At 43.7% G+C, this 26340-nt stretch overlaps 1 protein-coding gene across 1 annotated transcript; it reads right to left on the bottom strand.

The window, feature by feature from the left end:
• dglucy (D-glutamate cyclase) lies at positions 1–26340 on the bottom strand. The gene is made up of 14 exons (XM_061743811.1): positions 26094–26340; positions 25296–25449; positions 23370–23456; positions 20213–20342; positions 17640–17790; positions 16715–16837; positions 14120–14341; positions 8225–8342; positions 7329–7471; positions 7122–7221; positions 5664–5812; positions 3927–4046; positions 3282–3442; positions 1–264 (listed from the first exon to the last, which is right to left on the bottom strand). The coding sequence occupies exons 1-14, from the start codon at positions 26194–26196 to the stop codon at positions 109–111; spliced, it is 1917 nt and encodes a 638-aa protein (XP_061599795.1). The 5' UTR covers positions 26197–26340; the 3' UTR covers positions 1–108.

The following is a 26340-nucleotide window of genomic DNA, read 5'->3' as shown; positions in this document are numbered from 1 at the left end:
GAAGTGTCTGCGAGGTAACCAGGGCAGCCTCGGGCGGTCAGTGCTCTCCTTTCAGTCCCCCCGACCGCTTCTGCATCCTCAACCAGTCCCAGCTTTAACTTCACCGCTTCACTGAGCACCAGAGCCCAGCGTCGCCTTCAGCAGTCTGGTGATGATGTCCGAGTGCGTGGGGTGAAACGGCAGGCCGTCCACCTCCATGGCCAGGTTCCCGGTTTTCCCACTTCGTATTCCGAAACGCATCAGAGTCGATAGAAAGGACTCCTCCTGGTTTACATAAGAGAGAAAGCATCGTTGGAAACTTCACTCGCCCATTCACGGTGACAGTTGAGGCAAATATCCGAGTGTGCGGCTGATAAAAGCTGCTGTTCCTGGTCCTGGTATCAACATGCATAAACCGGGACTCTCATACACAAGTTTGGATCCACTGAGAACTGAAGCAGCAGAAAAATCCAGGAAGTTTCTGAAAACTTCCCTCAAACTCTCCTGCTAGTCTCCTTCTGGTCCTCTGGTCTCCGTGGGGACTCGTGTGTAGGGAGATCGTATCAGATTAATTAACTTTCAGAAATAACTGCGGTTCTTTTATGCCTTTTAATTCCCATATGTTCCTGTTAGTTCTCATGGAAAGTTTCCAGCAGTGAAAGTTTCCAGCAGCCTGCCTCATCCGGACCATTGAGAGGCGGTCCGTACATGAACAGACCCCTCCACACAAAGACCTCACACACACCATTCATGGCTCGTAGGAAACGTTCTGTTTCTCGCTTTTGTTCATTTTCTGCAGCGACGGCAAGCATATCTCAGCTCGGTCCCTGGAGTCTCGTTTTCGTCCTGGAGCTGAATGTTCAGAGTCGAACAGCGTATTTCTGCTGCTCAGAGCGAGCTGAATGTGCAGCAGTGCAGTGAGGAGGTAATAGGTGTTAAAGGCCATAAATCACAGCCCACGACTCCATTCCAGGTACCAACGGCTCCTATTTACAGTGTTTTATATTATATATATATATATATATATATATATATATATTCCTGAACAGAAACTGCTCCAGAATGAGATCTGCAGGTTATTTAAAGCTTCAGTATGTTTGTCTTTAGTCCTCAAAGGAGGTGCACTGATATTGAACCCACTCCATCATTTCATGCTCGTGTTACCTTCTCACTTGTATCACACCTGCGCGACAACAAAGCTTTTGGAATCGATCGTCAGAATAAAGCAGATAACAAAGCTGAAACGTGTCGATAAAGTTCAGGATGTCCAGTTTGTTGCCACGTCTGACTGTGAGCGGTGTCTCCAAACAGCTTTTATTTCTACACATCGAGCAAAGAAACGTGATCCAATCACGCGTAGATGCATGTTGATACCAGTTGTAAAAAAGATGAAATATTCCTCCTCAGACGTGAGAGAAGTGATCGGTGCCAATTATGTGTTTGTTGGAACAAACATAAAACAAAACTTGAGTTTTAAATAAACAAACATTATGAGTTTTTTTTTTTTCATTTTCAGGTAACAACTTTACTGTATGAACCACAAACATCGATTAAGTGAAATTTGGACTAATTTCTACATTTGCAACTATAAGTACGGTAGTTTTGAAAAACACATTTTTTTCTTCTCCATGTCAGGCAGCTTTAGTTGAGAGTTTATTTTTGGCCTTAAAAAGCTCAGAACATTCCACATGATGATGCTTTGAAGCTTCTGATTGGCTGACTGACGTCATCTGGGTTATACACCTGTGGAAAGGTTTTAAGGCCCACTTTCAAACACAAGGGCTTCACTGCCATGGCATCATGGGAAAATAAAAGGAAATCATCCATGACATTAGGAGAGGAATCAGAGACAAGTCTGGTTCCTCACTTGGTTACAGTTTTCAGATGTCTGGAAAGGTATCGCTCCAAAACCGACTAAAGAATAAAAAGCCAGATTACCGTTTACAGCTGCACATGAAGACAAAGATCTGCATTTTTCAAGTCGTGTCCAGTGATGTGATCAAACTCAAACTGAACCGTGTGGTCATTACGGTTGCTGTCTTTACATTTGGAGGATACATTAACCTGACTGTAAAGTAAGAAGGTGGCATCATCATAATGTGGGACCGCTGTGCTGAAAAAGAGACTTCTCCAAGTCCCACAAAATCAAAGACATCAGGAAACAAGATGAGGTGGATTTTTTCTTTTCTTCCGAGAAAGTTTCAACCAAGAAGTTAAAGCTTGGGTGAGGATGGACCTTATAAATAGACAATGAGATCCGTTAGATGGCAAAGGAAGAACAGAAAGTGTTTTCAGCAGACAGACACGCCTCCTCCGTGCTGTTTGTGCACATTTATATCAATATGTTGTCAGTTGGTTCAGTAAAAGTAAACAACTTTAATTGAAGTTCAGAGTCCGTTCTGTTAGTCTTAGAAACTGTTTACATCTATCATCACTGTCTCATTTTTAAACGCCTTCGGGTCGTATAAACGGGAAAATCTGATCATTCCCCTTAGATGGTAGATGAAAATGCACAAATCTGATTCACATCTGATTGATTTCCGTGTAGGAATAACGCTGAAAATGATCAAAAATATCTGAATCCCTGCATTTTTTTTGCATATTCCTGATCATACCTGATCTTAGTCACATAGAAGGAATAGCAACTGCAGCTGGAGTAAACACCGGCATTCCAACTGCCCGGTTGAATCTGTTTGGACATGTTTATCATGGAGGTCTAAGACCTTTGAGCTCCTCTTGGAGCCTCCAGTGGCCAGCGGAGGAACTGCGGCGTTCCCTCCTGCTGGGTAATCCTGGGCAGCTGGAATTCCGGTGCCCGGTCTAATCCAGCTGGAAGACCGGGAGTTCTGCCAGAGCTCTAGTCCTGACATAACGTGGCCGTGGCTTCCAGCTCCGTTTGTTTCTCCCGTCAACAACGTGCAGCTTTGGCGTATGACTCAACCCAAAACATCTGCGTCAACTTACAAGCTGTAATTTTACCCATGATTCAGGAAACCTAACTGATCTAAAATAAGAAAGGTTTCCTCAACTTTACTGACAGACATGGAGAAAAAGGGTGTCTTTTTCCAAATAGTGTGAAAACCTTTGGTTTTAACTGTAAATAAATACATTTGTAATCAGACTGAACCTGCCTGGACCAAGTATGTTACAGAAAACATACAAAAATGTGCACAAATGCATCCAGGCACTGGTTCTAAAATTAACATCAGAGTGTAGAGTGAGAATTCACATGTTGAAAAGCACACAGATGGCCTGGAAAAGCCCAGACGATGGCTGGAATGAGAGTTTGGAGGAGCTTGTACCTTCTCCACAGATGGCAGGTTGCTGGTCCAGTCCAGCAGCTGCTCCCGGGGCGGTCCTGGCTCCGGGCCCAGCCCCCTCTGCAGGTACCGCCGGTGGGACGGGCAGGTGTGCAGCAGGTACAGCCCACAGGCCACCGCATAACCGCCCCAGTTAGAAACCCCTACGAGAAGACATCAGTGTCAAATGCATTTTTAACTATTTAATCCCAACTAAAATGTGGGTGACATTAAAAATGAAAACATAAAAACTGGTATTAAAACGATGCCTGTCAGAGATGCAGTCAGGTGACTTTAACGCTCATCCTCACCAAGTTTCTCCTCCTGCTGATTAACTATAAATACATCCTTGAGACGGATTTCATCACCACTTCCTCTTTTTGTTCTACAAATAAAGCACAACTTAATTTCTCAGACTGCGCGTCCATGTTTGCCCTGCTGCGTGGTGTCTACGCCGGCGCCACTAGAGGAGGCCTGTTGCAACAGCTCTGCTCAAATTACCTCTGGCTGCTTTGGACGCTGCCCTTTTTAACATTTGTCATGATGAGTTTCCATGACAACGGAGGGCTGTTTACATGCAGGAGCGGCTGAGCCGGGCATCTCTCTGCTGCTGAATAGAACGTGAGCAGATGTTTTCTCCTTTCCTACCAGCTGTGATGGCGTAGTCAGCGGGAACGTCACAGGCCACCAGATCTCCTTTGGGCATCAGGCTCTTCACCTTCTCCTTCAGTTTACCCATCCCCAGCTCGTTACCGCCATCGCCGATTCCTGCAGAAGCAGAAAGATCTAAGTCCTCCCAGTTTGTGCACGAGTGCAATAGTAACATGGCATCACTTTAAGTAGTGCAGTTTCATCAAACCATTCCTAATGAGGCTTCAGAGCCTAGAAAAACAACCCAGTTTAAAAGGAGCATATCCCAGCAATTACCAGCTGTCTATCAATCTGGTATCAAAATAAAGGAAACACGTGACATTACAGCAGAAGTGTTGAATTAAGTTAGCATATTTGCAGTCTATTGTAAATAAAGACGGAACACTCCTGAGGAGAAAAGTAGTGATACAACACCATACTTTTCATTGAAGAATTGTGTTTCTCCTGAAGTTGAAGCTGATTTAAAAGTAATTGTGATGTGTTTCAGAGGTAGGCGGTCCTTCAGAGTAACGGACCTCCCAAAGAGGCAGAACTTCTCTGCTGTTGAGACCAAATATTAGCATGGAAGGTGGCACAAGTCATTTGTGACGTTCAGTGAATATCTCCTCAACATCTGTTGGATGCTCATCTGGTGAGTAAAAACACTGGTCTTCATCCACAGCTGTGGCTCCTTAAACTTAATTTAGACTCGGGAGACTTGTGTTTTCTCTGGGAGCTCTGCAAAGAGTCTTGCCTTCAGCAGGAGGGTTGTATTAGACGCTATACAAATAAAATTGAATTGAATGAGTCCAAAACATCCCTTACCCTATCTTTAATGCTAAACTAAAAAGCAGCTGCATTCCCCTGCAGCAGCGGTGGCCAGCCCTGGTCCTGGTCCTCCATGCAGGAGCTGCACTCCTGCATGTTTTAGATGTTTCCCTGCATCGTCACACCTGATTCTAAATATTGGTCCTCATTAGCTTGTCATCAAGGTCTGGACACCTCTGTTAGTGACACAACTAGTGCGGCTCTCAAGGACCAGGGTTGGACCCCCCTGCCCTTTAACACCACCCAGATCATTCACAAGGGATTCACTTAAATTAAACTAGTTCAAGTTATTGGATGAAAATTCTCATATGTTTTTTGTATTGTAATATACACTCACCAGGCAGGTGTACCAGGTAACGTGAGTAGATAGATAGATAGATAGATAGATAGATAGATAGATAGATAGATAGATAGATAGATAGATAGATAGATAGATAGATAGATAGATAGATAGATAGATGCTGCTGCTTTATTTATCCTGCAATGCTATTTAAAATTTGCATATTTAAGGAAACAATATTCTAGTTTTTAAAATCAAATATATTGTGAAATCTGGGATGCATCATCCAGGGCACGAGTAAGGCAGCAGAACTCCTCTAACTGATGTAACTAACACATCCTTTAGTTTATTTGTCCTTCTTCTGCCTCTTTAATGCCTCGTCATTGGTGGGTAAATCTCTGAAGGTTGCTGCCCCATAAGTATTTATGTTTTAAAAACTGTTATGAGAGCCACTTAATCATTCTCTGTCATATTATGTGTCGGAATGAAAAACACACACACATTAAATGTGTTTAAATGTGAGGAAACATTTGAGGCACAGCAGCCTCCCTTGTTCTGACGTGTTACATCCACTCTGATGTTTCACTGCTAACTATCTGAGCTGCAGCGACACCAACGGGCTGAACTGATGGAGGAGCGTGAGCCACCTGTGGTGGTGATTCCTGGGATTCTCCTGGCAGCCGTGAACAGGTCGTCGATGGGATCCACCAGATGCTTGATGTTCATTCCTCTCATGTTGTAATAGTTCCCATCTTCAGCCCGGCCGCTGCGCTCTATCGCCATCAGGTGGTCGTACCTGAGGTGATCATCAAGAGGACCACAGACCAACATTTACACTCAGTAATATCCGTTATTTTCATTTTTATTCACACATGAAAATATTTCCTTCACAGCTTTGGTGGAACGTTTATTCCCTCCAGTACTTGTGAACACAGAAATTACCTGAGGAATTCGGACCAGAGGATTCTCAACATCCGAACAAATATTAGTCAAAACAGAGGATTTTTTTTAAACGTTAATGTTGCAGTTGTTACAGTCGCAGGTTTTCTTCATTATTGTTCCATGAAATGTGACCTGATTGTCATCTGAGTGACATTTAGAGACCAACACAAAGTTCTTATTCTGATAAAACACAAACTACTTGAATTTCTGTGGCCACAGCAATGGAGGAAAAAGTAAGTGAACCCTGAAGACAAAATACTTCAACAAAAGCTAAGTGGAGCCAGAAGTTTGGTGTTTATATAATTATCAGCTGATGTGAAGGTTGTATCACTAAAAGCAGATTTCTGAAGACATACGATCAAGAGTAGCTGATCTGCTTAAGGCTGGAGAGGGAGACACAGTCATTTCAGAGTGTTTATCATCCATCAGTCCACAGTTAGACACGTCTAGAAATGAGACAGTTTAGTTCTGTAGCTGCTCTTCCTAGTAGGAGACGTCCAGACAGGATGACTCCAAAGACACAACGAAGGCTCCTCAACGATGTCAAGAAGAACACACCAGGAACCACTAAAAGCTCAAAGACTCCACTGGAATTGGGAACATCTGTTTCCATCCATGGAGGAAGAGGATGGTCTCCAAAGATGGGAATCCACAACGCTACTGGGAAGATGTTTAGTGGACTGATGAAACCACACGCTGTAGGCACGGCGTTGTTTTGACGCAGAACCATAACTCAAGCTTTAGTTGACCGGGGGTCAATTCTGGAAATGTTTCATCCAAATATGATCATAATCTCCTAAACAATCCTGCTAACAAACAGAAAAATGAAAATATCAAACCCGCCAGACAAGCTTGTTGATAGCGTTAATAAATTAAAATTTTCTCTCTCTTTTTTTTTTTAAAGATTTTGTGACTCTCATGGCCTGTATTGAAAGGGACTAGAAGGAAACCTGGGGTAAAGAGAAGGGGAAGACATGCAGCAAAGAGTCAATGGCCGGGTTTGAACCTGCACGAGGGCATCAGCATCCGTCTATGGGGCAACCGCTCAAACGACTGAGCTGTCCGCTGCCTCCCAGTCTTATTCTATAAAAGCTTTTTATGGCACTTACACTGACCTGTGACAAACATCATAGAGTATTTACATTGGGGCTCAGTCAGCTGACCTGGGTTTGCTGGGGTCTCCATGGTGACACAGGAAGTGCAGTGCAGAGTCAGGACCACTGTCTTCATAAGTGACCAAAGGCAATGCAGTTTTCAGCACCCCTGAGAAAGAATGACTGAATCATTTAGTATCTGGCTCTTTAAAATCACCAATCAAGAGAAAAACCAGGGATTAATAAAAACAACAACAACAATCGACTCTCGCCCACCGTTCTTCACTGCTTCATCAATGATGGCCTGATTCATCTCCACGGCTCTCCTGTCCGTCAACATTGTCACCTTTTTCCCGAGAGACAGCAGCATGGTTGCCATGGCAATGGCTCCAGGCGGGCCATCCGTCTCATCAGGGGGGCTAAACAGGAAATAGAGAAAAATCCAAAGCGTTTTTTTTCGACAGCTAAATAACTTTATAACACGAAATAATTACTACAGGTATGATGTCTTCCAGTCAGGTTTTAGACAGCACCACAGCCCTGACATGCTCTGACCAAAGTGTTTAATGACATACGTCTGAATACAGACGGTGGTAAAATGTCTTAGTTTTACTGGATCTCAGTGCTGCATTTGATACAGTTTATCACAATATTTTACCCAAACCAATGGAGAACTGAGTGGGTCTTTATGGAACAAATGTAATTATAATACATTCCAAAGCCTCACGCTTAGTCTAAAACTCCCAATCTGTAAATCAGAGAAGCCAGTTTTGTTAGTGGTAGTGTACCGGCCCCCTGCTGGTGCTTATCTAGAGTTTCTGTCTGAATTTTCAGATTTCCTACTTTGTTTTTTGATCGGTACAGACAAAGTCATCAGTGGGTGACTATAACATTCATATGGATGTTGACAGCGACAATCTAGTTTGTAGGGGATGACTGTATTAAATGCTAGGCTGTAATCCACAAACAGTATCATGATGTGGGAGTCTTTGTTTTCCAGGTGAGAGAATGAATAATGAAGTGCAGAAGAAGTACTTTCTGTTTCTTCACGTGACCTTAAGCATACATTATTGACCCATTTTTTAATACCTCAAGTCCTCTCTTTTTTTTCACAGACAACAAGAAAGAAAGAAAATGCCAAAAGGAGTGAGGCAGTCTTTAAGTGTACCTACTTGTGCATAAAGTGTGTCGGAAATCCGGTTGTTATAGCAACAGATGAGGAGTGGGAGAGCGCCAGGCAGGAGCGCAGAAGTTCATCCTGAACAAATAAAGCTCTGATGCCTCGTTGACCTGGAGACAGAAACCAACCCAGACTCTCTATCGTTGCATTAGCAGTGTTCTGGTTGGATTTATATCAGATGCTCCAAGTTAACGCAACATAAGAGTAAAGTTTGATATGCAGGAAACAAGTCAGCCCTTTAGGTTGGACAGAGCTGGATGAACATGTTTGAGCACATAGTCCTGGATTGGACAAGAAAAGAGAAACTTCTGGGAATTGTCTTGTATCTGATAATGTTTTTTTTTTTTTTTTTTTTTTTTTTTTTTTTTTTTTTTTTTTTACCTTGTCTGCACACATATTATTGATTGATACCATGACGGTAGAAACCAAAAGTGTATATATGTGCATTATTACTATATGTAATATATACATATATATACGCACACATATGCGTACACATACATAAATATACACATACAAACCCAGTGTTTTTTTTTTTTTTTTTTTTTTTTTTTTTTGGGGGGGGAGGGGGTGGGGGGGGGGTGGTGACGACATCCACTGCCAATCCAGGAAGCAGGAACACACGGAGACACACGTCAAGCACTGGAAATCTGCAACAAAAAAAACCACAAACAAAGCACGAAACCGGCACGGAGCCATCCAAAACACGAACAGCAATCGACCTAAATCTTGAGATCTGATCGCAGTCTGAGCTAAGCTATCGCTACCGCTACCTAAACCCAAAAACTAGAGAGCCAGCATGCAGGTGAACAAGCCAGTGTGTATGTCTATGTGTGTGTGTGTGTATGTATATGATCATGCATGTGTGTGTGTGTGTGTGTGTGTGTGTGTGTGTGTGTGTGTGTGTGTGTGTGTGTGTGTGTGTGTGTGTATGCGTGTGACTAAATTACTATATGTGTGTGTGTGTGTGTGTGTGTGTGTGTGTGTGTGTGTGTGTGTGTGTGTGTGTGTGTGTGTATGTGTGTGTGTGTGTGTGTGTGTGTGTAATAAACCAAACAAAGCTCCACCTGAAGTGTATCTATAGTGGGGGAGGGGGGGGAGCAACCCCGCCACCCACGAGACCAGAGGCCGACAAGGAAGAGCCCGGAACCCAGGCCACCGGCAACCCCACAGAGGGGAGAAGTAGGAGGGAGGCAACCCACCGCCTGCGAGGCCCCCCCCCCCACCCGGCGGCGGCCGAGGGGGCCCGCGGGCGGGGCCCCCACGGCGCGGAAAGAAGCAGCCAGGGATCCCGCGGCGGCGGACCGCGACCCAGGCAATCCCCGGCCACCCGGTCCGGGCCGGACACGCGGCCAGGAGGCCCTCACCCTTCAGGCCAACGACCCCCACCCGGCAGGGGGCCAGCCCGCCCGGAGAGACAGAGCCGCCCCGGCCGCCGACGCGGGCAGGCGCACCCGTCCCCCACGAAAGTGGCCCTCCAAGACCAGAGGGGCGCCCCGCCGTAGAGGCAGCGGGGGGGACCGGAGACGGGCCCGGAGAGAGGGAACCCCCCAACAAGGCGACACCCGCGCAGGCCCGACAACGGAGGGCCCCAGACCCAGGCATCCCATTCATTCATCCATTCACCTATCCGATACCTATACTAATAATAATATAATATACTATACATAATAATAATAATAATACTAATAATAATACTAATAATAATAATAATAATAACCATCTTTGTATAATATAATATTGATAAATTATTAAGTTTTTGATGTCCTGCCAATGGAGGCTCAAATCCTCCATGGCAGGACCCTTCCATACCGCATTCTCACCGACACAGACATACAATCACGCACCGTTTCCCCCTCCCCGGGGGGATCCAGCACCGCCAGAAGGCACCCCAGGCTGCACGGCGGGCCCCGCCAGGCCCGGGTAACCCGACCCACCCGTCCCAGGCCCAGGCCGGTGAGGGAACGCGGGCGATGTGGGACCCCCTCCCGCCCCTTGTGTTGAGTGCATGTGATTAATGCCATAAAAACAGGGAGGAGGGAGGGCCAAGTATCGATTGACACAGACCCCCCCCCCTCCCGAACTACGTGTCCTTGTCAAATGTATTTATTAAGTGTTGAATGTGCAGTGTCTATTTTGCTGTTAAAACCGTGAGGCGGGGAGTGCCAGGCCCCGCGGGACAGTGCCCCACACGACCCGGACCCCCCGCCTTTCGCCTATGTGCGTATGAATCGTGTAGGGGGGGCAAGAGGGGGAGCGGAGGCCGAAGCCAGGAAGCAGGACCAGCAAAGCCGGCCCTGATAAGACACCCGCGTCCTCCCACCGGCCGTCCAGTAGACGGGGGCCGGCCCCCCGAGCCGGGCAAGGGCCCCACCGTACCTCCAAGGGCGCCCCCGGCGCCGCCGGAGCCCCCAGACGGAGGAGGAAACGGTCCAACATCCTCCCATTCATACTGACAACATAAGACATAGATACCTGGGAATGGTGCCACCCCGCCGTCGCGCCCGCCCGTGCACCCCCCGGTCAGGGGAAGCCCGCTCCCCGGACCCGGCCCCACCCCCCCCCGAGGCCACCCCGGCGGACACCCCAAGGGTCCCGGAGTCCCCACATCCGCAGGGGCACTTGGCCCCCGCCCAGCGACGGAGGACCAAGGCAGCAATGCCCCCCCAGCGCAGACAGCCACCCCCCACCCAGGCAGGGCCGGGCCCTCCGGGTGGGACCCCCACGTCCACGGCCCCGCCCCCCCCGGGAGGCCCGGAGACGCCCCAGCCACAGCCCCCCGCCCGAGCCCTCCCCAGCCACCCCCCCCCACCGCCATGAGGTAACCCCCCCCACAGGCCCCCAAGGCCCCCACCGGCTAGGGACAGGGCCCCGCGGCCCCCCCCACCGCCCCCCAGGGGCCACCAGAAGCCCGCGCCCCAGACCCCCCAAGCCGACCCCCAACCCCAAGGGCTACGAGATCACCACCCCCCCGCCCCCACTAGGTAACGAAGCCAATAAACGGGGACCACAGAGAGTGCAATTCAGCCGAATGTTGTTCAGTGGAGGCAGACATTATCTCACTACTAATATGATCTGATAAAAGATTCCTAAAATGGTTGATACATAAACTGGATTTTTGTTTCCAATTTACTAAAATGGTTTTCTTTGCGATACATAAGGCAGTGAGAACCCGGTGTGTCCAATTAGGATCTATTTGAGTGTCTCCCAGGTGACCTAATATACATACCGTGGGGCATACTGGGATTCTGTGGTTGATCCATGTGGATAAATCCTCACAAATCTCCTTCCAGAACCTCTGTACCGGTGTACAGAACCATAAAGCATGCATATAATTATCTGGGGTGTTCTCTGTGCACTGTGAACAGATATTAGAGGTGACAAAGCCCATCTGGAACATCCTTTGTCCAGTATAATGTATTCTATGAAGAACTTTGTACTGTATAAGTTGTAGGTTTGGGTTTTTAGTCATAGTAAACGTATTTAAGCATATTTGTGACCAAGAAAACTGGTCGGTATTAAGAGAGAGATCCGCCTCCCACTTAGAGATCGGGAGAGAGACTGAATCGTCCAGTTTAGACACTAACCTGTAGAGTTTTGATAACAACTTTAAAGTGCTTAGATTCAATAAATCTATTATCTTAGCGGGAAGTTGTAAATCTAATTGGCTAATTTTGTATGTTTTATTTATTATTGCCTTAAGTTGTTGATACTCTAAAAATTTATTCCTGCTAACTCCGTATTGAACAATAAGTGTATTGAAAGGTACAAACTGTCCTCCTACAATTACGTGCTGTAAGTACCGTATTCCTTGATCTCTCCATTGAACGAAGTTAACCATCTTTTTATCATTTTTCACGATGTCTGGGTTGTTCCATATGGGTGTACGGTCACATGGAAAAAGTGAAATTTTAGCTATTTTAAGAAATTCCCACCAAGCTGATAAAGTTGTGCTAATATTAATGCTTTTGAAACATTGATGACGTTTGATACTTTGACTAATAAATGGTAACTCTGAGATTTCTAGTTCATTACAAAACACTTGCTCTGAGTCCAGCCATTGGCTATCTAAAGGATGATCTTTTGACCATTTTACAATATACTGTAACTTACTGGCTATGAAGTAATACTGAAAATTAGGTAATTCTAAACCTCCATATTCTTTGGATTTTTGCAATGTCTTTAAACTAATACGTGGAGTTTTATTTTTCCACAGAAATTTTGATACATATGAGTCCAACGATTTAAACCAGGAAAGAGGGGGTTTGCATGGTATCATTGAGAAAAAATAATTTACTTTTGGTAAAACCATCATTTTAATGGTGGCTATTCTACCCATGAGCGAAATGGGGAGAGAGCTCCATCTGGAAAGATCATCTTCTATTTTCTTTATAAGCTGAACATGATTTAATTTTATTAACTCTGACAGCCTAGGGGAGATGTTTATGCCTAAATATCTAATGTTCCCTGATTGTAATTGAGTATTGGTTATATTCCTAAAATTGCAGTTAACACACAGAACAGTGGATTTAGACCAATTAATAGAATAATCAGACAGAGATGAAAATCCCTCTATAAGTGCAATTGTCTGTGATAGTGAAGATCGTGAGTTCTGGAGGAAGAGGAGTACGTCATCCGCATAAAGACTAATTTTGTGCTCTAATATTTTACATTGTATACCTTTAATATTTTGATTTTGTCTAATAGCTGCTGCTAAAGGTTCAATAAATATTGCAAATAATGAGGGAGAGAGAGGGCAACCCTGTCTAGTGCCTCTTTGCAAGGTAAAACTTGTAGAGATTTGATCATTTGTCCTTACACGTGCCTTGGGAGAGCTGTATAATATTTTTATCCAGTCAATGAAAGATTCGCCAAATCCAAATTTATGCAAAGTTGCCAATAGAAACTTCCAATTTACCTTATCAAATGCTTTTTCCGCGTCTAAGGATATAATAGTAGTCTCCTGTTTATTGATACTCGAATAGTCTATAATATTTAATAATCTGCGAATATTAGTAGACGAATGTCTACCTTTAATGAAGCCTGTTTGATCCGGATGTATAATAGAAGGGGTGACTCTTTTCAGACGTTCAGTAATGGCCTTGCTAATTATTTTAAGGTCTACATTTATCAATGAAATTGGGCGGTAGCTCGATGGGAGCAAGGGATCCTTGTCCGGTTTTAATAAAAGACTAATATTAGCAGAGTTCATATTTAAGGGTAAGCTTTTATTTTCCCTAGCATTTAGAATCATTTTATAAAATGTTGGTGCTAATATACTCCAGAATTCCTTGTAAAATTCAGCTGGGAAACCATCTGGGCCCGGAGCTTTATTATTGGGCATATGTTGAAGAGCTTCATGGAGTTCTCCTATTGAGAGCGGTGAGTCTAAATTCATAACCTGTTCCTGATGTAACTTCGGCAGATTAATGTCTCCAAGAAACTCATTAATGGATTGATCAGATGGTTCAATTTGTGACGAGTATAATTTATAGTAAAAGTCTCTAAAGACTGAATTTATTAAACAGGGGTCATGTGTAACTCCCCCTGACTGGTCCTTAATGGATGTTATGGTTGTTTTTTCTTTGTTTATTTTTAATTGATTGGCTAAGTATTTTCCCGATCTGTTAGCATGTGCAAAGTTTTCCAGGCGAAGCCTTTGTACTAGAAACTGCGTTTTTGCGTCAATTATTTTATTTAATTCTATTTTAGTTTTCCTGATCTGTATCTTGTATCTGATAATGTTGCTACAGTTTCCTGCAGCTGTTTACACAAAAATTGTGTCAACAGTGAAAAATGATTTTGTAAAGTGAACAAACAAAGCTTTATTCATTCATATGTTTGGGTTTGGAAGTTTTGGTGATGCATCAAGTCAAATAAAACTCACCTGGGTCGTCTCCGATTATCACCTCCAGCTGTCTGATCCGCTTCGCTGCCGCCTTGGACACCAGGCTGTACAGCAAGGGATTGTGGGATACGGGGATGCAGAGGGGGGTCAGCTCAGGACTGGGTCCGGTGTCGGAGGGAGGAATCTCGATGGAGGAATCGGAGTCTGGGACGTCAGTCAGGAACATGTGGCCTGGAGAGTGACTGAAGGCCAGAGCGGGCTCTGAAAGATCCACACTTTCTGCTCACTTTCATTCATCGTATCTGACATGGTAGAATATCACATCATTATTATTTCTTACAAACCCCCTTTTCAAGTTTAACAAAAACTTAAATCTGTAATCTGTTTGAGCCTTTATTAAAAACACATATATCCTGGTCATTTTCAGGGGTCTGGGTCCTGTTCTGGGTTGGTAGCAGGCATTGCTGCTTTGGCTTTTTAAGAAGGAGGTCAGAAGCGGGGGTTACTTACACTTCTCAGTCTTCTGCTAATGTCTACACAAGAGTTTGTTTGAAGGGTCTTGTGAGAAAGGCCTGCAGGTCAAGGTCCAGAAGTCAGCACACGCCCAGTCGCTCTGACGAGCAGCAGAGCAGGTAGTGAGCAGACTTTTGGTCTGTACTGTATTTGCAAAAAAAAATTATCCAGGTCCAGGTCCTGGTCCAGGTTTCTTCCTCCTAAAGGGGAGTTTTCCTTGCCACTGTTTGGCTTAAGGTTTTTCTCCCACTAGGGGAGTTTTTACCTGCCAGTTTGTATGTAATAATTGCTCGGGGTCATGTTCTGGGCTTTGGAAAGATCCTAGGGACAACTTCTATTGTAATAGACTCAATATAAATAAAATTGAATTGAATTGATACATTCGATCACTCTCCACACATGCCTTGATTCTGTAACCGCAGTCATAATCCACAATCTGCCGGCTCAACCAGCCTCAAGTCCTTTCACAGAGGCTCAGCCTCGTACAGGCCTGGTCAGGTCAGGAGTCAGGAGGAGCAGTGAGGGATCATCCATCTGCACCAGCTCTCTACCGTCACCAGGGAGCTGGAGGGGCCGGGGCAGTCTTTCCCAACGCATCTTGGAGAAAGCTGTCAGAGCTTTCTGTGAGGAGGTGATCCAAGGCCGCGTTCAGACTGCAGGCAAATCTGATTCATATCTGATTCCTTCTCATATCCGATTTTCAGGGCTGACTGTCCACACTGTTTTTAGCAAGTGTCCATATCGGATCTGGCTCTGTTCAGACTGGGCCACATCATTGACTGATCTGACGGGTTGCCGCGGCAACGACGTCGGAGCGGAGGCGTCACCCAGCGCGTGTATTGTGTGAAGTCATGTAATTGCGACAACAAAAACAATAACAATAGAGCCAGCTCGCATGCTGTTCCATACCTGTAAAGCTGGGCATACACTGTGCAATATTTAAAATCGTTTGAGACTGCCCCATCTCACTCTAATCCTCCCGTTGGACCTCTGTTACTGGAACTCGAGGCTGGTTTTGGGGCAAAACGTGCGTCCTGCCCACCCGATCAAAGGTTATGGGGATCCTTTATTTTTTTATATATATAAAAAAATCCCAAAATATCTGTACCGTTTCTGATTGGGTCGGCACTGCGCATCATTTTTAGACAACAATGAACGCATACCGCAAAAGTTGTGTCTCGGCGGAGGGACCCGACGTCCCAGCAAAATGAGAAACAGAGAAAAGTGTTCAGAACAAAACCACCAGCACACTAACAAACCAACCAACAAAGCTCAGAGTTAACAAAACGAACCAGCAATGAACAACTGGCAGCCACGCTCTCTCATGAGCTGACGGGCTGCAGGTTCAGGCTCACAGCGCGACTGAAGGCTGATTTATGGTTCCGCGTTACACCAACGCAGAGCCTACGGCGTAGGGTACGCGGCGACCGTACGTGGAAATTTTTTTTTCCTGCTATTAAAACATGTTGTAATGTGAATTTGCAACACTTAAAACTACAAATAATAGTTTTTGACGTGACATCAGAGATTGTACATGCTCTCTGTGAAAGGATGAGTAGCTCCACAACTGGAAATGGGCGGGTGGTTTGGAGCGTCTGGGACAGTCATATCCGATCTGAGTGTTTGGAGCTGTTCAGACTGACACGCATCTGCACAAATGAGATATGGATCGGATATGAAACTACCTCCTGGAGGTGGTTTCCATCTGGTTTGCAAAAATCGGATCTCATGCGGTTTGGGACTGTTCAGACTTCAAAAGAGTCATCCAGTTTCAATCTGGATGGGCTAAAAATCGGATATTGGCTGGCAGTCTGAACGCGGCCTAAGAGTCTGGCATACTGGGTCTGATGTTACGGGCCATCCGGTTCCTGTACAAATGTAGCGAGAGTCTGGTCCACACTGCTGGGAGCAGGTTGTTTCGGTTCCAGGTGGTTGGAGAGATCCTTCCCCTGCTCTTTGTATTGATTACAGTTTCCTGCATCCCAACAACTTTAATTTATGTTTCCCAGTTTACAGTCATTAATTACAGAGTAGAGTTGTTTTCTGGAGACGGTTTGTACACTTACAGAAATATGAATCTGACATGACACAAAAACAGTTGTAGATGGTGTTGGTGCTCACCGCTGCAGCGTATCGCCTCGATGGCCGTCACACCACAGGCCCAGAACACCGTCACGTCACCGGGCTGCAGCTCCACGGCGTCGCCGAAGCTCGGCTTGGACAGGTCTGTTATTCCCAGGAAAGCTGAAGGAAGTCAAATAAAACGGTTCTAAAACCACTTGAATCATTATACAAAGGTGCCTTAAAAATCCATGATAAAAACCACGTTGCTACCATCACAGTCATATACTCAACACATATGAAATTTGAAACTTTGAGAATCTGATAAAGCACTAAAATGTCTGCTTACTTTTTAAAATTATCCATAATGCTGCAGCTCCCCCCTTGAAAAAATGTGTTACTCTCTGCTCTGAGAAGTCGACACGAACAACCAGATCTGTTACCAGGGGGGGTGTAGCGTAGCCCAAAGCAAAACTGCATTTGGGAAGTTCATCATTCTCCTGTATTGCAATGACTCAATAGAATACTCTGCCAACAGACATTATTTCATGTAGAAGAACCTTCTCACATCTTGCCAAGCGTTGGTTACTGTCAAGACAAGTGTGTATTCATGTATGTGTGTGTGTGTGTGTGTGTGTGTGTCGGGGGGCAGCCTAGCTTTAAATCTTAGGTGCCAACATCTGACAGATCCCATGCTCTGGTGAATCTGCTTCCATGTTTCTATTTATCTATTGTCTCTTTGCTTTGTTCTGATCTTTTACCTATTTTATCTTTTTCTATACTAATTTTTATGTACTATTCCATCAACCTGCCAAAATAGCAAGCTGCTACGACCTCGCACAATGCATATTCTCTTGTACAAGAATAATGTCTTATTGTGCCCTTTCCCTGTTTTGAAATAAATAAATTACAAATTACACACATTCATGGGATGCACAGCGACGTCTTGATGCACGTGTGTGTGTGTGTGTGTGTGTGTGTGTACCTGGGTCTCCGATGTGAACAGGAGCTCCATGTGCAAGCGGGTTGAGATGAGTAACCTCCACCGCTGCGTCCAACACACCGGCTGGAACCGGACGCATGGTGACCACCAGAGGACAGCTGAAGACTCCTGCAGGGGAGCAGGGGACTGCAGTCTACACACACACACACACACACACACACACACACACACACACACACACACACACACACACACACACACACACACACACACACACACACACACACACACACACACACACACACACACACACCTCTGAGTGACTATATGGACTAAATCTGTCCTTAACAGAGAAAGTCGGGGGATTTTTAAATAGAATGTGATGACAGCAGAACTATGGTTGTGTTTGTAGAAAGGCTGAAGTGAAGTTACACCAGAAACGTTCCTGACTGCCAGAAGCGTCAGGAGGAAGGGAGACATGATAAAGTTTCATCTTGGGTTCATGTCTGGAAATAAATTCAAGTCTATTTCATTTAAAGTCAATTTAATTTCAAGTCTAAAGATAATTTAAAGAATCAGTATTATTTTTTCATTCATTCACTTTTCCATCCCATTCCAGGTTTTTCCTGATTTTAGGTACAGGGTTGACTCTAAACTTATTGATAACAAACAAAGTGGTAAAATTAACCGGGGTCCGTTTTAAAAGCAGGTTTAGTTGAAACTCTGAGTTTTCTGTTTCACAAAGTGAGGTTACTAAACCCCAAGCAAGAGGATTCAGCTGAGCCGGTTTAAGAAACGGAGGTAACTCCTACTATGAGTCTGTTACCATGGTAACTGACTGTGAAGTAAACCTGGTCAAGAGCAGGTTAACCTGAACATACCCTGAGTTACTTTCTGTCTCCTCCCCTTCATGAAGCTGAAACCAGTTCAATTTAAATCAGAAAATTGATATAATGCGCAATTTAGAGACGACAACATGTGGAATTTGTCAAACATTTGACATGGTAAATTTATCAGTGTGACAGCACCCATGTTTCCCATCTAGGTTCCTTGTTTGATTTTATCTTTTGATTTTTCTATTCCTCTGAAATGATTTTCAACCTAATAACATTCTGAATAATCGTCATCAACATCAACTCCTTTCTCTCCAGCAGCCGTGTTGCATTTTTGTCTCAATTTGTGCTTATATTGTTTGTATGATTGCACTAATATGTTCAGTTCTACTAAACTAAAATAGGAAGATTGCTTCTGCTTCTCTGTGTTGCCATGGTGACTGATGGCATCAAAGCTCCATCGATGACGACTTGTCATAGTTGCGGTAAATGAGTCAACATACTCCAACTCTGGACACCGTTCCTGAAACTGAGGCCTTAGGCTTTTAGCTCAGAGTTTACTGAACCTTCTTTCTGATTCTCCCGACTGCATGTTTATTTTGATGAACCAGATTTTTGTGAACCAGTTCTAAGGACCAAACAGGTTTTAAAAATTTTTGGAAGAGGTTGCTCTAGCAGAGACATCATATATGACAGCTATGCTGTGCTGCAAGCATAAAAACAGTGCGTTAAGTCTTGCTCATAAAGCTGCTGGATGAAGTCAGTCTGGCCTGTTAAACCTGTGCAGTTTGCATAGATTCTCTCTTGTTTCAAGGTTCAAGATTCAAGATTCTTTATTTGTCATTGAGCCAGCGAACCGACTCAACGAAATGTAATTCCAGTACAGCCCCTCCAAAGGAACAAAGAGAAAACCAACAAACAACATAAGACATGGGTAGCACCACCATTTCATTAGGTGAGAAAAAAGGAGGACATGAGGAAAGAGGAGGGAAAACAACATTTTCACACTATGTGTAAACACATTATGAAGGACTAAGTGAGGGCTGCAGCAATCTAACCTAGATCACGTACTCGGGGGGTGAGGAGGGGCCAGGGTAGGAATGGAACGAGGGTTAAGGAGGGTGGGTATATAGTTTTGTGTGTACTTCTGTTGTAGCAAAATTGAATTGAATTGAATATCTGTGAAGTCGCTCTTTATAGATATCATAGTGAACCTGGAGGCCAGTCTTTCTTTCTTTTGCCAGTTTCACATGTTGAGTCAAACCAAAACTTTTTAGCACACCACAGAGTTCTGTAGCCCCTCTGTCTTGGGGGAAATCAACTCGTAATCAACACATACAGTATTACACACAGCAGGTCACTGAAATCATTGAAACAGTTTGGATTGTGTTCTGGAGGCCTGTAGACGTTCATATCATGGCTCCAGAAGGAGCCTTAAGCTGAACAGACAGATATTCCAAGAAGTCAACTTTTCCAAAGAATAGCTTTTTACACTTCTGTGAATCGTAAAACAGGGTGGCCACCACAATAATGTAATGAATTTAAAGGAAAACACCTCAAGTTGCGGGGTTTTTTTTAGCAATATTTAGATGAGATTAAAAAGAGATGAATTAGATTAATTAATTACAGATCTTAATTAATTAATTAATCATTCAATTGTTTTAATCGCTTGACAGCACTAATACTAATGTCAATTTAATTTCTCAGTTTTTGCTTTTCTTCCTGTGCAGGCCTTCAGTCAGTGTGTGTTGTGTGAACATGAACGGCCTGGCTGGTTCCTACCCTGTACATGCTGACGTTCCTGCCTTGCTCCACGTTCCTCACAGGGACTCCGGCTTTCTTTAGTTTTCCTTCAAAGCCAAAGCTGCAGCCCAGGTAGAAGGTCACCATGTCTGACAGCGCTGAGTCGGTCCTGGGAGAGCAGAAACAAACTCATGTCTGTACATCCTCTTCTGTGTGGCTACATGCAGTCTAAACCCCGTCAGGCTGCTTGTTCTGCAGCCAAAAAAGGATTTATTGTTGATAAATGCTGCAGCAGTAGTCTGTCAAAGGAGAATGTACAAATGAGGATAAACTCTTTATAATTCCAACAACCCAGAGCATTAAAACGTAAGTAAGTAAGTACAATCTATTTATATAGCATCTTTCACAGACAACGGAATGTCACAAGGTGCTTCACAAAAAATAAAACAACATCAATAATAACATAAATAATAAAGCAGCGATGAACGGGCCCTCGCACTCACGGCCACCGCCCCCCATAAGCATATCAGAAATGACACCACCCACGACTTCCTATGTCAAACCATTCAAAAGTTATAGCAGAAAATCGGGACGACCAATCAGAAGAAGGGGCGGGGCTCATTTTCACCAATTATGGTCAAGGACTCAATACCGAGTCCCATGACACCACCCACGACTCTTTATGTCAAACCTTTCAAAAGTTATGGCAGATAAAAGTATTCTAGGGGGCGCTGTTGAGCCGTTAGGCCACGCCCATTAATGCAAACCATGAAATATCAAATTTATCGCCAGGCCTGGCTTGCGTGCAAAATTTGGTGACTTTTGGGCAACTATCAAATATGGACCAATCAGATGAAGGGGAGGCGCGCTTTTTGGCATCTAGCGTTGCCACGGTAACACTTTTGAAAGAGAAAAGTAATGCACGTAGTCGCAGGATGGAGACACACATTTTGATGTATAACACACCTGGGTGCACGTTACGGTTCGGGCTGAATTAACTGTCGAAGGAATGGCATAAATTGCGCCAAAATTACACGATTAATTCAAAATGGCCGACTTCCTGTTCCGTTTCGGCCATGGCGCCAAGAGACTTTTCTTTAAGTTGTGACATGATACAGGTGTGTACCGATTTTCGTGCATGTACGTCAAACCGTATTGTGGGGCTTGAGGCACAAAGTTTTCCGGGGGGCGCTGTTGAGCCATTTTGCCACACCCATTAATGCAAACCATTAAATATCACATTTTCGCCAGGCCTGGCTTGGTGCAAAATTTGGTCACTTTTTGGGGCATGTTTAGGGGGGCAAAAAGGCCCTCATTTCGTCAGAAGAAAGAAAGAAGAAAGAAATAAAAAATTCCTACAGATACAATAGGGCCTTCGCACTGTCAGTGCTCGGGCCCTAATAAAACACTACAATAAAAGTAGAAATATGATAAAAACAAAACAATACTGATAAAAACTCTGAGAATAAAAGTACATTAAATCAACATGATGGTCAGAAAACAAGCCTCTCACTACTGATGTTTAAAAGCTTGGAGAATCAAGTGGGTTTTAAGTTTGCTCTTAAAGCGTCGATGTCCAGAGTCCAGAGAACGTAGAGATGGCGAGAGATCAGTCCAGAGCCTCGGTGCGACGGCCTGGAAGGAGCCATCTCCTAGCGTCTTAAAGCGGTTACGAGGGACCATGAGCAGGCTCTGGTCACATGATCTCAGCCTCCCAGATGGAGTGTAGGGGCGTAGTAGGTCCTGATGTAGGAGGGAGCCTGACCATGCAGAGCTCTAAATGTCAGCACCAATATTTTAAAGTTAAAACGAAAAGGCACGGGGAGCCAGTGAAGAGTCTTTAAAATTGGAGTGATGTGAGCATGAGGTCAGCAGCCGTGCTGCAGAGTTTAGGACTTGCTGCAGACGAGACAGTTCTTTCTTGTTTAAGCAAGAAAACAAACTGTTGCAGTAGTCTAAACGAGATGACACAAAAGCATGAATAATTAGCTCAAGATCATTTTTTGAACCAATCTTAGTTTGTAGATATTCCTTAAATGGTATAAACATGGTAAAAACTGGCTGATAGCTGGAATGACATCACCAGGGACAATCACCAACACTTCAGTTTTATCTGAGTTCAACTGCAGAGAATTTGCTCCGAGCCACTGTTTTATCTGCACAAGGCAAACCATCAATGAGTTCAATTCCTGAATCTCAGAGGCCTTAAAGAACAGTACAGCTGGATATCGTCTGCAAATAAATGGTATGAAACATCAGCAAACTCCTGGATTTTCTTACCCAACAGGGTAGCATATACAGTATAATAAAAACAAAAGTGGACCCAAAACAGAAAAAGGTCAAAGTTAAGCTTTAAAGAATAGTTTGAGGCCTGGTCATGTTCATCTTCTCCTTGATTTGCTCTGATCAATTCAACAAGAGCACATTCTGTAGCAGTAACTGGTAGTTTTTAATTTTTGTAATGAAAATATCTATCACGTTTCAATGGTTGTTTTTTTTTCCATGAAAAATATTTTTTTGGGAACATATTCATGATACAACATGATCATGATCCAATACATACATAAAATCCACCCATGACAGATGCAATGCGGTGAGATACGATACTATATGGTTCAATGCGATGCAGAGCGATATATATGATACGATGTGATGCGAGGAGGATACGGTAATGCAATACGAATAAATAATGAAATACAGCAGGATAGTCATACACACATCTTCTGGAAATGTATGAAATTAGTTTCTATTGGCAAAATGTCAGTCCTTAAAAATGTTAGTGTTTGGTATGAAATACCAAACACCTGTCCAGTGATGTATCTTACCAGTGCTACTTGCAGCAAATAAGAAAGCCATAAAGAACTGGCTGAATGTGAACGCTCCAAGGCAGGAGCAAGGAAATCCATGCCATGGAAAAAATGACATTCATACTGAGAATGAAAGAGAACGTATTTGACAAAAATTGGGAAAAATGGAACGCTTATATGAGACAAGACACCAACTGAACGGATGCTACATGGAATAGTGAACTGAATAGTTTCATCTCCAGATTGTGTTAGTGTTGTGTTGTAAGTTACAAAAAAAAATACAGCAGGATAGGATACAACGTAAGACTATACAAGACTGTACAGTACGACATATTAAGGTACAATTAGATACACAAGGATACGATAAGATACAATGTGACTTTCTGTACCTTGATTGACCGCTGTAACTCTGCAGGCTGGAAACCGTCTCCACCAGTCGACCATTCTTGTACACGCAGTACTGAGGAATATCCGTCCTGCAGACACAGAAAACACACGTCATGTTCGTCCCGCCAACATCTGGGCACCTCTGGTCCAAACCCATGTTTCTGTGAACAGCTGAGGCCTGCAGAAGATGAGCTGGTCTCCAAATACATCAAGCTATGGATTAAACATAACTGTGCTTTTGTTTAGTTTCCTCTTTAGTTTGAGGAAAAAAAAGAAGCAGACCAACAACACAAACACCTCACCGACCCACAACCCTCACCAACAAGAGAATGTCACCTGAACACACCATGGCCCGGTCAACCTTGGTGGGTCGTCTGGTGAGGGTCTCTGATGCTGAATGATCCAAGACCCCGGAGGGCCATGGGTCACATCACTGATGATGTGTTCAGGTGCACCACAAGGTGTATTTATTAACTACTTCAAAGGCTATAATAATGATTATTTAGATAACAGCTGATTATTTAGAGAACAGCTGCTAAACAGCCAACCTTTCATACAAATAGAGACAGGAATTGATAAGATTTTTACGATTCCAATTCACTTTTCGATTCTGCTTAACGATTCGGTTCTTTATCGATTCCCTTATTGATTTTCATTTGGAAAAAAAGGACAATTAAAGGTCTATTAGCGTCATCAATATAAAATTTGAATAATAAAATATTCTTCTGTAGAAATTAACAAAATGCAACATAGATTATTCTATTGCAATTCCAGAATGTCCAACATTTTCCTTTGAACCGGTTCTTGTTCAGAACCGGTCCTGGATTCCCATCCCTACACACAAACGGTTGAATATGGGCATTTTTTCTTGTGCATAATCTGATAAAATAAAACAATTTAAATAAACAATTTGTGTCTCTGCATTGTTTGCTTGCATATCCCGTGTGTAACATTTGAGATGGTTAACACAATCAGGGCAGAATTAAATGAAATCAGAACAAAAACACAAAAAAGGGTATCATTGTCCTCAGAAGATCAAAAACATGTTTTCTTAACATGTGGAAGTAACCGTGTAGCCGGGACAGACATCTCAATAGCTTTGCTGTTTGATACACACTGTTCTGGTACCAACAAACACCTCTGGACACTGCTGAGCAGACATCCAACCACCCACGTACTATAGGTGGAGAAAACCAGACTGGTATCTAGAATGTCTGCTGGGGACCAGCAACAGCTGTAAACAGCTGTTGCTGGTTTTTGTTGTAGAAGGTCTTTGCTACTAACAGTCGTGCAGCCTTCTTGATTGTTTTGAACTGTGGCTCTGAGATGCTCCTGTATGACTCATGAAACAAAGCCCTCGTTCTGAAGGGTTTGGTTTGTTTTGTACCGGTAGAAATTCCTGAGTGGGTACAAAGTCCAGTGTAATTGGACATGGCTATCCAGGCTTTCATCTCTGTTCATTTTGGCCAAATTAATAAGCCGTCATTGATGGACGGGCCGAGAAGAGTTCATTTCTGCACGAGGATGGAGGAAAACATCTTAAACAGGAACTGAAAAACTCTCAACTGCAATAAAACATCTGCATCATCTGTTAATACCGTCAGAAGATAATACTGCTCATGTAAGGATCCCAGTTTTTTACTTTGTCACTATGAAACTGTACATAATTGAAATTATTATGAACTAATCTGGATTCAAATGTTAAACAAATGTGTAATATTCATTTCATTTCCTCCTTGACTTGCTCAGCTTTTCACCTGAACTTTGTTTCTCTCACTTTAAACTGAGACATGCATTTAACTGACATTTGCTTAAACTCTGGTGAATCCTTCAGACAATCATTTGAGGAATGAACATCAACTGGTCCATGTTTCTGCTTCGTGGGATTTTTGTCACATGGAGGTAGGTAAAAACAGTTATTTTACAACCTGATGTCTGCTTGTTTAGCCAGAGGTGGGCAGGAAGTCTCTCCTGATTGGCTGCGGTAGAGGAGCGGCAGGGGGGCGGGGTTGCTGCGACAGAACGCCTCAAAGTCGTCGGCTACTTGACTGGGAACGATGACAACGTTGGCTTGCTGGTATCCTGACGAAACAAAAACACACACATAGACAAACCATGCATTCAAAAACCACATCTAAAACACATTTCACCAACTGGACTTATGTGTAGTTTTTATATTTACCTTTTGTTCTGTTTTATTGTGAAGCAATTTGTTATTTCTATCTTGAAAGCTGCTATATAAATGAAATGTAGATTCAGTTGTGTAAACTACCAAGTCCAAGGAACCTTTTTGATCACACACATTTGAGTTTCAGACTACAGGCAAGCATGCATATATTAAAGAAACCGGAACTGGTAGATATTTAATTTATTGTGCAGGAGTGTCATTTTGAGTTATTTTGTTTGTTGGAGACAAATGGACTGAAAATGATCAAAACTGATTCACCATCTAAGAATTTATGTACTAAATATATCAGAATATTAACACAGTAATATTATCTTACAATAAATTTGGCAGAGAAAATATATTCAGTTTACTCATTTTCACAGGACTTAAGGACTAAAGCGGCAGCAGCACTGTTTCCAGCTTTGGTCACCGCACATCATCTGTAAACAAAAGCAAGCTTCTGATTTCCAATGAAATATTGCCCTTCAATCACTTAGTTCTTACTTTAAATCATCTGAAATGTCAATAGTGAAGTACCGGGTCCTAACGTAGCTCTTACCATGGGCTAATCCGGTTGTGGTTCCTATCCTGGGATCTTTCTGCCGGATCAACAGCCTCAGTTCAGCGGGGCTCAGACTCGCCAGTTTATCTAACTGCTGCATCGTCCAACACACACCTCTGTCAGGTAACAGATTATCAGCACTTTCTTCCCTTCAGTCAGACTCCTGCGAGGCCGGCTCAATGACATTTACAGCCCAGGCGGCTGATCCCAGCGATCCAGCAGCACAGACACCAGTAAACTCTGG

The sequence above is a fragment of the Cololabis saira genome, chromosome 16 (genome assembly GCF_033807715.1).
Source record: "Cololabis saira isolate AMF1-May2022 chromosome 16, fColSai1.1, whole genome shotgun sequence".
Lineage (NCBI taxonomy): Eukaryota > Metazoa > Chordata > Actinopteri > Beloniformes > Belonidae > Cololabis > Cololabis saira.
The sequence above is the reverse complement of the archived record's forward strand: the minus strand, read 5'-3'. Positions and strand labels throughout refer to the sequence as shown.

What these genes read in the sequence shown, in the direction of transcription:
- dglucy (XM_061743811.1), bottom strand. Translation starts at nt 26,196, where the DNA reads ATGCAGCAGTTAGATAAACTGGCGAGTCTGAGCCCCGCTGAACTGAGG. An exon ending in CGAGGCGATACGCTGCAGCG is followed by an intron (nt 14,342 to 16,714) that starts GTGAGCACCAAC and finishes TGGATCTTTCAG; the next exon opens with AGCCCGCTCTGGCCTTCAGT. An exon ending in GATAATCGGAGACGACCCAG is followed by an intron (nt 8,343 to 14,119) that starts GTGAGTTTTATT and finishes TTCTGTCTCCAG; the next exon opens with GTCAACGAGGCATCAGAGCT.